Source organism: Arvicanthis niloticus, chromosome 11, assembly GCF_011762505.2.
Source record: "Arvicanthis niloticus isolate mArvNil1 chromosome 11, mArvNil1.pat.X, whole genome shotgun sequence".
NCBI lineage: Eukaryota > Metazoa > Chordata > Mammalia > Rodentia > Muridae > Arvicanthis > Arvicanthis niloticus.
The window spans coordinates 10,033,274-10,048,545 of NC_047668.1; the positions used below are offsets into that span (position 1 = coordinate 10,033,274).

Below are 15,272 nucleotides of genomic sequence, written 5' to 3' on the forward strand. Positions count from 1 at the left end.
AGTATGTCTTTTTTCTTAATCCCTGTATCTTTATTCTTTTTTCAGCTGTGACTCCAGACAGGATCCAAAGAAGAAGTGTGGAGCCTCTTCTCTGGGTTTTATGGAGAGTTCCTTTACCCTTCTGTGTTAGCCTCTTAAAGTACAGCATTAACCTTAAAAGGGCAGAGCAAAGGGTGAAACGCCTCTTATCCTACTCCTGTCTCTCTTCTTCACTTCAGACACCAATGCACAGAAATGTGGGCTCATACCCCCAAGCAATGGTAAGGAGCTTCTGCCTGCTGGATCACAAGGACAGACACTCAAGAAAAGGCAACTATTGCCACCATCCCTCCCCACAAAGGCTCTAACTGTATAAGCAAGACAGCTTCACATTGCTGCTCCTGAAACACTCCACACCATGCAGCCGAAGGCTTGCAGCTGATTATATTTCACCTCCTCCTGGGTCAGCTCAAAACTCTTCCTCCCTCAGTGACCCCAGATTCTAACTGGTCATAAGCAAGTGCAGTGACAACTGTGATACCAGATAAAGAAGAATACTTTAAGACAAAAACTGTTACTAAGAACAAAGAATGGCATCATGTGATGACAAAAGCTAGCTCAGTCTTAAGATAGAGGTTATATTTTACAAAAAAAAAAAAAAAAAAAAAAAAAAAAACCACAAAATGAAGTAAAGGAAAAAACAGATACTCATCAATAGTCGTTAGAGATTTCCAGATCTCACTTTCAATCAGTCAGCTGGAAGAGAGATGACTGGGAACAATACTACAAACCTACCAGACCTTAAATACACAACAATAGCAGCAAAGGCATTCTCAACTGTGCACACTAGGGTCTTAAGAACAAATCCATACATCAAGCTAATATAAAGCTCAATATACTTTTTAAAGTATAAAATCACACAGCCCAGCCCTGAGAGATGAGTGAGCAGTTAAGTCCAGTTACTGCTATTGCAGAGGGCCAGAGTTCACAACGTTCCCACAATCCATGTCAGGCAGTTCACAACTGCCGGCCTGTAACTCCAGCTCTAGGAGATCTGACATCCTTCCTCTTCTGGCCTTCTCAGACACCTGAACTCTCATGCACATAAACACAGAGACACGTACACACATACACATAATTTAAAATAATAAAAAAAATAACATTCAAATCTTGAGAAGTGTGTAATCTGACTACAATAAATTGAAATTAGCGATCAAAAACAGGAGTCGGGGCTAGTGAGATGGCTCAGCAGTTAAAAGCGTGTATTTGTTGTTCCTGTAGACGAAACAAATTTTGGTTCCTAGCATCCATATGGTGTGGCTCACCACTATCCACAACTCCAGTTCCAAGATCTGACCCCTCTTCTGTCCTCCACCAGACCAGACGCACACACGATACATGGTGCACAGACATGCACGCAAGTAAAATACTCAACACACATAAAATAAATCATTTTTAAATTGTTTTAAAGAAATCTGAAAATTTTACAAATGTGGAAATCAATAATATACTACTAAATCACCACAGATCAATGAAAACGTACGTCATGAGGGACATTATTTTGAGTTTAGGTACATTAGTGCCACAAGCCCCTATGATAAAGTCAGAGGACAATCTCAGGTTTTTGGTTCACACCTTCCACTTTGTTTGACTGGCTTTCCTATGGTCCACTGTCACATAAGCCAGGCTAGCCCATAAGCTTCTGAAGAGGCTCCTGTCTTCCTCCCATAAACCAGTGGGGATCATCAAGGATTAGAGATGCCTGTGCTGTATCTAATGTTTATTGTGGGTTTGGGGATGAGGCCACCAGGCTTGTGCTGCAGTCCAACCAGGGAAATTAGAATATATTTCCAGGAGCTGCAGAGATGGTTCAGCAGTTAAGATTTCTGATTGTTCTTCCAGAGGACCCAAGTTCAATTCCCAGCACTCACATGGTCCAAAACTCAAGTCCCATGGAATCTGACACCTGGCATCTCCAGGCACTGCAAACATATTGGTGCACAGCCATATATGCAGGAGCGAACCACTCATACACGTAAAATAAAGATGAAATACCTTCAGATTAAGTTGAAAAAAAGTAACACAACAAAACTTACTAGTATGCAGCCAATGCGGTGCATAAAGGGGAGATTTGTAAGTGCAAAACCTTTACTCCTGTGGGTACCACTCCCTGGACCTTCAAGTTTCTCTAACCATTGGGGGAGGAGATAATGAATTCCAGCTGCAGGCTGGTTTGGTTTTTAACCGGCTGTCAGCCCAAAGTGGCTATTAGCAGACCAAGGGTGTGGCTCTCTCCATCTCCCAGAAGCTGAGATTACAGGTGTGCCAGCAGGGGGCTTGCCATGTGCATTAACCTTAAAGGCTCATGTGTGCCTAGTCCCCAGTGAAATACTCCCAGCACCATGGCTGCCTGTGCTGTGCAGTTAACTCTGGGTAAAAAGGATTAGCCTTCAATTTAACAACTGATAGCTAAGATGCTCTTGTTTCTCTGGTTGTGGAATCCTGTAGAGCCGACACGGCCAGCTAAGTTTCCTCATGCCTATCGAGGGTCTACACATACACATACACTGCATGTATGTGTAGTATGTGTATCCGTGTTTTTTGGAATCCAGATGAAGGTTCCCTGGGACTGGACTGCCATGTGTGTGCTATGAACTGAACCAAGGTCCTCTGGAAGGGCAACCAGCACTCTTAACCACTGAGAACCACAGAGCCATCTCATCTCCCCAGCCCCCAAACTTTAACCTAATGTTTCAATAAAGTCTTGTTCTCATGAAAGAAAAAAAAAAAACTTTTTTTAAAAGTTACTGGGCCAAGAAGATGACTCAGTCATCTGACAAGTAATGTCGATAGAAAATCCACAGCTAACACCATATTAAAAGTAAGAGAATGGTTCCCTAAAACCAGGAACAAACATATCAACTTAGCCCACTGAGGCACAAAAGAAATTGTGCAAAATCCGACAGCCTCATTCCCTCTCATGTCCCTCATTACCAACTTATCAAAGCCAAATATCGGTAACCGTTCCCTGTGTATGTATTTTATGTGTACACTGCGTGTCCATGCACAAAAAAGCCAGAGGTAAACATGGAGATGTCTTTCCCAGTCTTAATCACTGAACCTAGAGCTCACCCATTCTGTGCTAAGCTGGTGACCAGTGAGGCCCTGGGATTCCCCTGCACACACCTCTGCCCAGGGCTAGAGTTCAAGCTCCCCGCACGCCTAGCATTTGCTGGGGATGTGTGCTCCAAATCCAGGTAATGCTTGCACAGCAAGCCCTTTAACCACTGAGCCACCTCCCCGGGCACTAACTGTTAATTTCAATGAAGGGCGATGGGTATGATTTGAAATTATCTCTCATTTACAATGATTCTCTTCCCATAAACTCCATCTCAATAACTGACACAGGCAGAAATTTAGGCGTATTCTAGATTCTCCCCACAACCCACCCCTCGCCACATCTAATCAAGAATGCTATACCCATTTTAGCTCTTTCTCGTTCCCCATTTAGGACCAAAATTCTGTATCCTTATCGAGGTCATTTCTCCTTTGTGTTTTGAGGGGTTTTTTTTCCCCCTGACATCTGGGCTACATACACCAGGAAAATCTACAGTAGCCAAACACCAAAAAGCCTTCAAGGGCTCTCCGGCACCCCATAGCAGTCCTTGAGACCCACCTGTCTACAGCAGGCACCATTTCACGTCACATCCTTGGCTCACTTTATACTCTGGCAGCAGAGGTCCTGTACACACCGGTTTACTCATTTGCTCAGCCCGTTTAAGACTTTCCCAACTTCCCAAAAATATGTAATCTCTCCGTGCCCTTACTTTGTATGTGTGCTTCTATGAGTAATCGGTTTCTACTATGAACTAATTGTGTGTCCTCTTTTCTCTTAAAAGACAACAGTATGCCAGTGACAAAATCCTTAGTTCATTTAGAACCTCCACAGAACTTTCTCATTCACGGGTGGGTGCGTTCACTACACTACACTTGGATAAATAAATGAAACACGGGCATGGCGACACTACTTTAAATTCACAGAACAAGAAGGTAATCCGAACTGCTTAATCAGAAAAGCCGCAATATTTAAATGTTCTTTTTTTAAAAAAAAATACAATGCAGTTTTCAAACACGGGGGGGGGGGCGCGTCCCAAAACATATCATCATCATCAACAACAACAACACACCTACAAACACGGAGAAAAACCTCTGCCACCTGATTACAAAATGAAACAGAAAAAAATATACTTTGGATCCTGAGCGTTCACTATGTCTAGAGTTTACAAGAACACCTTTTACATTAGCGATGCAAAAAAGAGGAAGGACACTATGGTTAAAGCATTTCAGAAGGGCATTCTTTACTGGGGAAAAATAATGCAGAATTAAAATCTCAGTTCCGGCCCCAGTTTAGGCGTCCGCTTAAGACCAGAACTTTCATCACCAAGAAACTCTAGTTTCCGGTGTCAGAAGAACCACGTGTAACTGACTCCCGTTCAAAATAAATGACATTCGGGTAATTGACTCTGGGGTCGGGAACAAAACCGGCTCTCCTTTGGGACGTTCACACCGCCTTCTCAATCCCCGGGCCCTTTTCCCCCCGCGGCGAGCAGCGGCCGAGTACAGGCCGGGCGGGAGCGCTTGAGCTCCGGCTTCCCTGCCGCAGCCGCTCCGCCCCACCGGGCCCGCGGCTCCGGAGTCCCGGACTCACCCAGCGCAGCTGCTCCAGAACCCGCCGCGCGCAACCAGCCGCCGCCCAGGGCCCCGCCATCTCCGCGCCCACAGGCGGAGGCCTTGCAGCCGGCCGGCCGGCCTGCAGCAGGCCCGGCGCGGTCCGCGCAGCGCTGGGAAGGCGAACGCACTGGCGGCCGGCGCGCACCACCGCGGCCCTGCGGGGGGAGCCCACGTCGCACCCCCGGCCTTGGTCTCGCCGGCGCGGCGGAGACGCCCCTTCTACTGCACGAGCTCCGCGGCCACGTCCTCGCTCGAGCTTAAAGGGCCCGCGCGCCGCTCCCGGGTCTTCAATCTCGGAGCACGAGGGGCCGGGGCGTGCGGCTGCACCCTTTCACCCCGAGACCTAGGGCGCAGCCTCGGGGTGAAAAAGTCCCGCCTCCCTCACCCTAGCTCCCCGCGCGCCCACGCCTGCTCCTCTAGAGCCTGAGCCCCACACTGCCGTACCCTGGAGGACCCCTCCGTCTCAGACTCGCGGGCCTCCGCCATAACTGTAGCCAGAAAAATGGTCCGCGGAGCCCGAGCCGGCGCGTCCTGCTATGCGAGTCCGCACTTCGGACTCTGGACACGAAGGCGTTCGGGTCAACTGTGTGGTCCGGTCAGAGTGTAACCTCTCCTGGGCAAGCACACGTCGGTCCTCGGGCCAGCGTTCGGGTTCGCTCGCTCACCGGTGTCCACCCGGTGGGCGCTGGCCAGGCGCCCCAGTCTGAAACTGCAGTATCCCTAGGGATGGGAGTGCCAAATCGAGCCCCTGTGGACTCGTGCCCGACACGGGGAGTTCTCAGAAAAGAACTAAATGTAGCAGCTTGCCCTCTAAATTTAGGGCCCTATTTTTAGAGCCATTGCACGAAGTACTGGGAGAGACGATTTTGAAACGTAAGGTTTATAAGATAAACTGTCTCTAGGGTATGCCTTCTTTACCTACACGGTCGTTCTTATCCAAGCTAATGCAAGTCTCCAGAGAAGAAACTCAAAAAGGAGCAGCCTCCCGCGAGAACTTGATAAAAATCGTAAACCTTTGTAAATTTCCCTGATAGTAAACACGTCCTTTTCATGCCACGAGCAATCACACACAAAATCAGAAACAGCCCTGGTTGCAGCCAGTGACTTCTAAGACCAAACTGAGGCCTACTTTGTCGATACTCAAACTCTTCTTTGCCACATCACCCTAGGGAGTTTCAGAAAGTGCTGCGATCAGGAAACAGCAGAAGTTGCACAATACTCCCGTTTTAAGGTAGAGCCCAACTTTTGTACATGTTGGACTGTGTTGAAATCAGCTTATATGGATACTAAAGGCAGAAAAGAAGCGTGCTTAAATGTTTTAGAAATTTCAGAGGTGTTTAAGGTTCATTTAGGATACTACATTACTCAAATAAAAATGTCACAGTGCGAACTTAGCATATTTAACAGGCTCTACAATCTTATTGGGCTTTTAGGATTTGTAAACAGAAAAGAAAAAACTTGCTTAGCTCAGCCTGTCTTCCTTATGTTAATCTGTGCCCCTTTCCAAGAATCTGCAATACTTATCATCCCAAATGCTAAAAGCATAAATGAGACAAGTGAAGTTTTCAAAAGAAGAAAAAAACCCAAGCATACCCATAGCAAAGATTTCTCCATAGAAAAAAAATAGTAAACTTAACAATCACTGCAAATTCCCAAATCTAACTTTTAAACACATTACAGTTGTGTAGACACTTACCTCGTCACCCAGACCTTCCAACTCCATTTCTTAGGAAATTCATGTTAAACTACCCGAACATGTAACTAAACCTCTCCTGAATACTTCATATCCTTGAGAAAGAGTCCAGATTTTAATACCTTCTGCACCTCTGTTTCCACACAGTGTGATCCTGTTTTGACACTGTGACGGAAGGGGTAACTATAAGTGGGGCTGTGACTACCAACCTGTAATCCAATTTCATGGACCTCATAACTTGTTAGATGTATGCAGGCACACATGCCTGCATATATGTGTTTTCTTAAATATTATACATCTCACACATTAAAATCCACAATTGGAAAGAAAATTCTAAGATTGAAACTGCTGAAACACTGAATATTTTATTCTAGTCCATTCATATAGAGTTCATAATTTCTACCAAGGGAACAATATTCAAAGACTGTTTTCCATAAATAAACATGAGATTTTACTATGTTATAAAGGACATGCTTTCAAGGAAATGGACAGTAAATGTAATTAGTGTTCATAACAACTATGAGAAAACGTCCAGGCACTCTAGACAGTTGCTAACCAGAAAACCCAGTCCACTGCCTAGAAACTGGTTTCCCTCATGAAGGCCCTATGTCAAAGCTGTAAGGACTTGCTGCCCCGCTTAGGTAAGCACTAATGTTACACACAGAAGCGCTCCTCTCTGGGAAGGAAATCAGCAAGTTGTACCACATTGCTATTCTCTGAATCTGTGACGTAAGAGTTGTTCTCAGAATATATTGAATCACGAGCTACCTGTTCAACAGGAGCTGGGCAGTTAGTTTCCTTGCTTCTTACTAAAGAAGCATCGGGGGAGGAGCAGATAGATGTTAGGACTTCAAGAGATTCTGTGTCTATAAGATAAAGTTGCTAAGAAGTTGTGTGTACTTCTATTTCTCAAGTGATACAAGAAAGGTCCGTCTACACAAAATCTACCGGAAATACTAATTACTTGAAACAATCACCTCAAACAGTTAGGGAGGGGGAAAAAAAGAACCCCTTTCACTCAAAATTAACTGGAAAATTGCTCCAATCTTTTGCTTACTGAAGCCTTTCAGGTCAAAGCTGTGCCCAGACTGCTAGATTTCAGGTGTGTTAGAAACTCTTCAGAACATCCAGTCCAATGATTATGGGCTGACAGGCCGAGGGGGAGCAAGCTGTTAGAATGCTGCTGAAGCAGTTGAACAGTTCAAGCCTGCATTCCTCTGCAGCATCCAGTTGAGCTCCGGTTTCCCACACTAGAGCAGTCTAGGCTGCAATCTTTCAGTGTTCAAGAGAATCCAGAATTTTTAAATGAAATCACATTTTAGATATTGACAGTTGATCAATATCTAATATCTGAAGCTGGGGAAGAGTGTGTGTATGTGTGTGTGTGTGTGTGTGTGTGTGTGTGTGTACTGTTTCTTGTGTTTCTTGTTACCATTGTTTTCAGTGCTGGGGAATTAAACCCATGGTCTTCTGCGACCAAAGCAAGTTTTTTCCTCCACTGAGCTACATCACCAGTTACAACAATAGCTTTTGGGGGGATTGTTTGTTTTTCAAGACAGGGTTTCTCTATGTAGTCCTGACTGTCCTGGAACTTGCCCTGTAGACCAGACTGGCCTCAACTCAGAGAGACCCCCCTGCCTCTGTCTCCTGAGTGCTGGGATTACAGGTGTGCATCACCACCTCCCAGGCAAAGATATTTCAACAGAGAGTTGAAGGCTTCATTCTGACGAGTGATTGTCATTAGTACTAGTTTTTCTCCTAACCTGACTGACATTTGTTATCATCTTTAAGACCGAGTCATACAAAAAAAAAAAAAAAAGTAATGATCTTTCTGGATCTTTTCATTCTATAATATCTACTTTCTAGAACCTAACAAGGAAATTTAAATGAGAAGGGGCTTCTTAAAGAAACGTGATGAAGTCAGGCACGGTGGCTCATGCCTGTAATACCAGCGCTTGGAGGATGAGGCGAGAGGATCTGACACAGCCACAAGTTTGAGAACAGCCTGAGCAGACCCTGTGGTAGCACCTGATGACTACCTACCACACTACCTAAGCCACCTCCTGGGCAGACCTTGTGGTAGTATTCTCTGACTATTATATTCCAATATTACAATTACTCTTTTTCCTAACCTTCATTTCCCAATCAACTCCCAAAAAGCAACCTACAAAGTAAACGAGCAGATAAAATGCCTCCTCGATTAACTTGGAGTTAGCAGTAAAGAAGTTTGCAAATGATTTCTTATGAGCTAAATATTAAAGTGAGGTCCTGCTGGGAGGCTCTATCTCATTTACTAATAAGTTTCTGTTGTTGTTGTTTGGGTTTTTTTTTTTTTTTTTTTTTTTTTTTTTGCTTTGTTTTGTTTTTGTTTTTTGAGACAGGGTTTCTCTGTGTAGCCCCAGTGATCCTGGAACTCAATCTGTAGACCAGGCTGGCCTCAAATCCACACAGAACTATTTGCCTCTGCCTCCCAAGTGCTGGGATTAAGGGTATATGCCACCACTACAAGGCTAACATTTTTAAAGACATACTTATCTTCATTTTATGTGAGTGTTTTACCTGCAAATATGTCTGTGCCACAAGAGGGTGCTGGATCTTCTGCAACTAGAGTTACAGATGATTGTTGATAAGGCCTACGTGAAGTGGTAAGCCCTTGGTAACTGTTAACTGTGTCACCTGCCATCTTGTGCTGTTACTAATGTCATAAGGAAACTTTATCATGTGCTGTTACTGCTATTACTAAGAAACTTTCTCATGCCCAAGTTGATTGTATATTCTGTTATATTCTGTGCCCTTGAACTTTACAACAGAAGTCAGTTAGAACTTCTTTATATAGTTAGCCACAATAAGCTTGGACCGGAACCAACTACCCAGCAGCACTTGCTGCACCTATAACAAGCTTTTAAGGTGTATGCTTTTATAAGCTACCCCTGGAATGGATCTCAACATAACAGAGACACCTGCACCTATATAAGAAACTATTTAGAACAAGACTTCCATTTTGAGTAAGGGTTGAGTAATGTTGAAGTTCCCAAGACCTTCCTGAGAAACAGACCTCCTACTTGGCAGAAAGAAGCATGTACATGGGTAACTGACATCCTAGTTGACAAGTTAAGACATGGATGCTGAACAAGGCAAGTACCCTGCCGTAGTTGAATACCCCAACCAGTGGGAGCAGGTACTGTACAACAAAGACGTGTTCCTAAGGAAGTACCTTTTCACTAAATCTTGATTGGTGGAATAACTTGGCACAGATGTTTGTGGATTTTAGGCTTAAAAGCCCTGTAGGATCTTAACTGAAGGTCATGGTTCAGCTCCGGAGTCTGACCTTTGGCCTTAATCGATCAATCCTGGGGTGTATGCTCAATAAACTATCCCTGTATGACTAAGCTCACTGATCATGTGGTTTGTGAGGCAACTCCTGAACCCCAACAACTGTAACCTGACTTGTGGGTGACAGGAGCTGAGTCCAGGTCACCTCAAGAACAGCAACTGCTTTTAACCACTGAGCCATCTCTCTAGTGCCCCCTCTCTTTTCGAGATGGAGTTTCATTGTGTAGCACCAGAGCTCCAACTCAATCCTCTTGCCTCTACTTCTCAAATGCTGGCATTGCAGGGGTACAACACCACGTCTAGCTGATAGTCAAATTAGCAACACATGAGATATGTGAGCAGAACTTGGAATTTTTCCTATAGTGAAGCATTACACTACTAGTTGGTTTCATATTTTTTTCTTACTATCCTTTTTTTATTAGATATTTTATTTACATTTCAGATGTGATCCCCTTTCCCCATTTCCCCCCCACCCAGGAACCCCCTATCCCATCCCCCTCCTCCTGCATCTATGAGGATGTGCCTCCACCTACCCCCCTCCCACCTCCCCACCCTCGAATTCCTCCACACTGGGGCATCCAGCCTTCACTGGACCAAGGACTTCCTCTTCCACCTATGCCCCACAATGCCATCCTCCCCTACATATACAGCTGGAGCCATGGGTTCCTCCCTATGTGCTCCCAGGCTGGTGGTTTAGACCCTGAGAGCTCTGGTTGGTTGGTGTTGTTGCTCTCCCCATGGGGCCACAAACCCTTTCAGCTCCTTCAGTCTTCTATCTAAATCCTCCATTGGGAACCCCATGATCAGTTCAGTGGTTACCTGTGAGCATGTGCCTCTGTATATGTCAGGCTCTGGCAGACCTCTAAGGAGACAGCTATATCAGGCTCCTGTCAGCATGTACTTCCTGGCATCCACATCAGTGTCTGTCTTTGGTGACTGCACAAGGGATGGATATCCAGGTGGAACAGTCTCCAGAGCACCCCTCCTTCAGTTTCTGTCCCACACTTTGTCTCCATATTTGCTCCCTTGAGTATTTTGTTACTCCTTCTAAGAAGGACCTAGGCACCCACACTTGGTCTTCCTTCTTCATGAGCTTCATGTGGTCTGTGAGTTGAATCTTGGCTATTTCAAGCTTTTGGGCTAATATCCGCTTATCAGTGGGTGAATGTGTGTTCTTTTGTAATTGAGTTACCTCACTCGGGATGATATTTTCTAGTTCCACCCATTTACCTAAGAATTTCTCAAATTCATTGTTTTTAATAGCTGGGTAATATTCCGTTGTGTAAATGTACCACATTTTCTGTATCCATTCCTCTGTTGAGGGACATCTGGGTTCTTTCCATCTTCTGGCTATTATATATAAGGCTGCTATGAACATAGTGAACCATGTGTCCTTGTTATATGTTGAACCATCTTCTGGGTATATGCCCAGGAGTGGTATAGCTGGATCCTCAGGTAATGGAATGTCCAATTTTCTGAGGAACCGCCAGACTGATTTCCAGAGTGGGTGTACCAGCTTGCAATCCCACCAACAATGGAGGAGTGTTCCTCTTTCTCCACATCCTCGCCAGCATCTACTATTACCTGAGTTTTTGATCTTAGCCTTTCTGACTGGTGTGAAGTGGAATCTCAGGGTTGTTTTGATTTGCATTTCCTTGATGACTAAGAATGTTGAACATTTCTTTAGGTGCTTCTCGGCCATTCAAGTTTCCTCAGTTGAGAATTCTTTGTTTAGCTCTGTACCCCATTTTTAAATAGGATTATTTGGTTCTCTAACTTCTTGAGTTCTTTGTATATGTTGAATATTAGCCCTTTATCAGATGTAGGATTGGTAAAGATCTTTTCCCAATCTGTTGGTTGACAGTCCTAGTGACAGTGTCCTAGCCTTACAAAAGCTTTGCAATTTTATGAGATCCCATTTGTCAATTTTTGATCTTAGAGAATAAGCCATTGGTGTTCTGTCCAGGAACTTTTCCCCTGTGCCTAGGTATTCAAGGGTCTTCCCCAACTTCTCTTCTATTAGTTTCAGTGTATCTGGTTTTATGTGAAGGTCCTTTAACCACTTGGACTTGAGCTTTGTACAAGGAGATAAGAATGGATCAATTTGCATTCTTCTACATGCTGACCTCCAGTTGAACCAGCACCATTTGTTGAAAATGCTATCCTTTTTACACTAGATGGCTTTAGCTCCTTCGTCAAAGATCAAGTGACCATAGGTGTGTGGGTTCATTTCTGGGTCTTCAATTCTATTCCATTGATCTTCCTGCCTGTCTCTGTACCAATACCATGTAGTTTTTATCACTATTGCCCAGTTTGAGGTCAAGGATGGTAATTCTCCCAGAGGTTCTTTTATTGCTGAGAATAGTTCTCACTATCCTGGGTTTTTTGTTATTCCAAATGAATTTGTAAATTGCTCTTTCTAACTCTATGAAGAATTGATTTGGAATTTTGATGGGGATTGCAGTGAATCTGTAGATTGCTTTTGGCAAGATGGTCATTCTTACTATATTAATCCTGCCAATCATTGAGCATGGGAGATCTTTCCATCTTCTGAGATCTTCTTCGATTTCTTTCTTCAGAGACTTGAAGTTCTCTTCATACAGATATTTCACTTGCTTGGTTAGATTCACTCCAAGGTATTTTATATTATTTGTGGCTATTGTGAAGGGTGTCATTTTCCTAATTTCTTTCTCAGCTTGTTTATCCTTTGAGTAGAAGAAGGCTACTGATTTGTTTGACTTGATTTTATATCCAGCCACTTTGCTAAAGTTGTTTATCAGGTTTAGGAGTTCTCTGGTGGTAGTTTTAGGGTCACTTAAGTATACTATCATATCATCTGCAAATAATGAAATTTTGACTTCTTTCTTTCCTATTTGTATCCCTTTGACTTCCTTTTGTTGTCTAATTGCTCTAGCTAGAACATCCAGTACTATATTGAATAGGTAGGGAGAGAGTGGGCAGCCTTGTCTAGTGCCTGATTTTAGTGGGATTTTGTCAAGTTTCTCTCCATTTAGTTTGATGTTGGCTACTGGTTTGCTGTATATTGCTTTTACTATGTTTAGATATGGGCCTTGAATTCCTGATCTTTCCAAGACTTTTACCATGAAGGGATGTTGAATTTTGTCAAATGCTTTCTCAGCGTCTAGTGAGATGATCATGTGGGTTTTTTTTTCTTTGAGTTTGTTTATATAGTGGATTACCTTGATGGATTTCTGAATATTGAACCATTCCTGCATTCCTGAGATAAAGCCTATTTGATCATGATAGATGATTGTTTTGACGTGTTCTTGATTTCAGTTTGCAAGAATTTTATTGAGTATCTTTGCATCAATATTCATAAGGGAGATTGGTCTGAAGTTTTCTTTCTTTGTTCTGTCTTTCTGTGGTTTAGGTATGAGTGTAATTGTGGCTTCATAGAACGAATTGGGTAGTGTTCCTTCTGTTTCTATTTTGTGGAATAGTCTGAAGAGAATTGGTAGTAGGTCTTCTTGGAAGGTCTGATAGAATTCTGCACTAAAACCATCTGGTCCTGGACTTTTTCTGGTGGGGAAACTTTCAATGGCTGCTGCTATTCCTTTAGGCGTTATGGGACTGTTCAGATGATTTATCTGATCCTGATTTCACTTTGGTACCTTGTATCTGTCTAGAATATTGTCCATTTCATCCAGAATATTGTCCATTTTCCAGTTTTGTTGAGTATAGGCTTTTGTAGTAGGATCTGATGATGTTTTAAATTTCCTCAATTTCTGTTGTTATGTCTCCCTTTTCAGTTCCCATTTTATTAATTTGAATACTGCCTCTGTGCCCTCTGGTCAATCTGGCTAAGGGTTTATCTATCTTGATGATTTTCTCAAAGAATCAGCTCCTGGTTTTGTTGATATTTTGTATAGTTCTTTCTGTTTCAACTTGGTTGATTTCAGCCCTGAGTTTGATTATTTCCTGCCATCTACTCCTCTTGGGTATATTTGCTTCTTTTTGTTCTAGAGCTTTCAGGTGTGCTGTCAAGTTGTTAGTGTATGCTCTCTCCAGTTTCTTTTTGTAAGCACTTAGAGCTATGAGTTTTCCTCTTAGTGGTGCTTCCATGGAGTCCTACAAGTTTTGGTATGATATGTCCTCATTTTCATTAAATTCTAAAAAGTCTTTAATTTCTTTCTCTATTTCTTACTTGACCATGTCATCATTGGATAGAGCATTGTTCAGTTTCTACGTGTATGTGGGCTTTCCATTGTTTTTGTCATTATTGAAGACCAGCCTTAGTCCATGGTGATCTGATAGGATGCAAGGGATTATTTCAATCTTTTTGTATCTGTTGAGGCCTGTTTTGTGACCAGTTATATGGTCTATTTTGGAGAAGGTACCATGAGGTGCTGAGAAAAATGTCTATTCTTTTGTTTTAGAATGAAATGTTCTATAGATATCTGTTAAATCCATTTGGTTCATAACTTCTGTTAATTTCATTGTGTCTCTGTTTAGTTTCTGTTTCCATGATCTGTCCATTGCTGAGAGTGGGGTGTTGAAATCCCCCACTATTATTGTGTGATGTGCAAAATGTGTTTTGAGCTTTAGTAAAGTTTTTTTTATGTATATGGGTGCCCTTGCATTTGGAGCATAGATGTTCAGAATTGAAAGTTCATCTTGGTAGATTTTTCATTTGATGAGTATGAAGTGTCCTTCCTTATCTTTTTTGATTACTTTTGGTTGACAGTCGACTTTATTGGGTTTTAGAATGGCTACTCCAGCCTGTTTCTTGGGACCATTTGCTTGGAAAATTATTTCCCATCCTTTTACTCTGAGATAGTGTCTGTCTTTGTCACTGAGGTGCGTTTCCTGTATGCAGCAAAATCCTAGGTCCTGTTTATGTATTCAGTCTGACAGTCTATGTCTTTTTATTGGAGAATTGAGTCCATTGATATTAAGAGATATTAAGGAAAAATGATTGTTACTTCCTGTTATTTTTGTAATTAGAAGTGTAATTATGTTTGTGTAGCTATCTTCTTTTGGGGTTGTTGGAAGATTACTTTCTTGCTTTTTCTAGGTTGTAGTTTCCCTCCTTGAGTTGGAGTTTTCCATCAGTTATCCTTTGAAGTGCTGGATTTGTGGGAAGATATTGTGTAAATTTGGTTTTGTCATGGAATATCTTGGTTTCTCTATCTATAGTGATTGAGAGTTTTGCTGGGTATAGTAGTCTGGGCTGGCATTTGTGTTCTCTTAGGGTCTGTATGATATCAGTTCAGGATCTTCTGGCTTTTATATATAGTCTCTGGTGAGAAGTCTGGTATAATTCTTATAGGTCTGCCTTTATATGTTACTTGACCTTTTTCCCTTACTGCTTTTAGTACTTTTTATTTGTTTTGTGCATTCGATGTTTTGATCATTATGTGACGGGAGGAATTTCTTTTCTGGTCTAGTCTATTTGGAGTTCTGTAGGCTTCTTGTATGTTCATGGACATTTCTTTCTTTAGGTTAGTTAGGGAAGTTTTCCTCTATAATTTTGTTGAAGATATTTACTGGCCCTTTAAGTTGGGAGTCTTCACTC

General features: G+C 42.7%; 1 protein-coding gene and 1 non-coding gene across 19 annotated transcripts in view; both read right to left on the reverse strand.

The window, feature by feature from the left end:
- Positions 1-15,272, reverse strand: part of Mia2 (MIA SH3 domain ER export factor 2) — a 102,825-nt gene that overhangs the window by 64,250 nt on the left and 23,303 nt on the right. For 4 of the 18 annotated variants that reach the window (XM_034513928.2, XM_034513930.2, XM_034513924.2 and 1 more), the window contains exon 1: positions 6,407-6,566. The exons of 9 other annotated variants lie outside the window; for them this stretch is intronic. In XM_034513928.2, coding sequence (XP_034369819.1) covers positions 6,407-6,433 — 27 coding nt within the window. In that variant the 5' untranslated portion in view covers positions 6,434-6,566. Of the gene's footprint in view, positions 1-4,687; positions 4,847-5,154; positions 5,283-6,406; positions 6,567-15,272 lie in introns of those variants that run through there. 5 more of the 18 variants (XM_034513926.2, XM_034513921.2, XM_034513920.2 and 2 more) reach the window with 3 other exon arrangements.
- On the reverse strand, positions 44-165 carry LOC117717429 (small nucleolar RNA SNORA26). Its single transcript, XR_004607916.1, has one exon. It is a non-coding gene; the product is annotated as a small nucleolar RNA SNORA26 (small nucleolar RNA).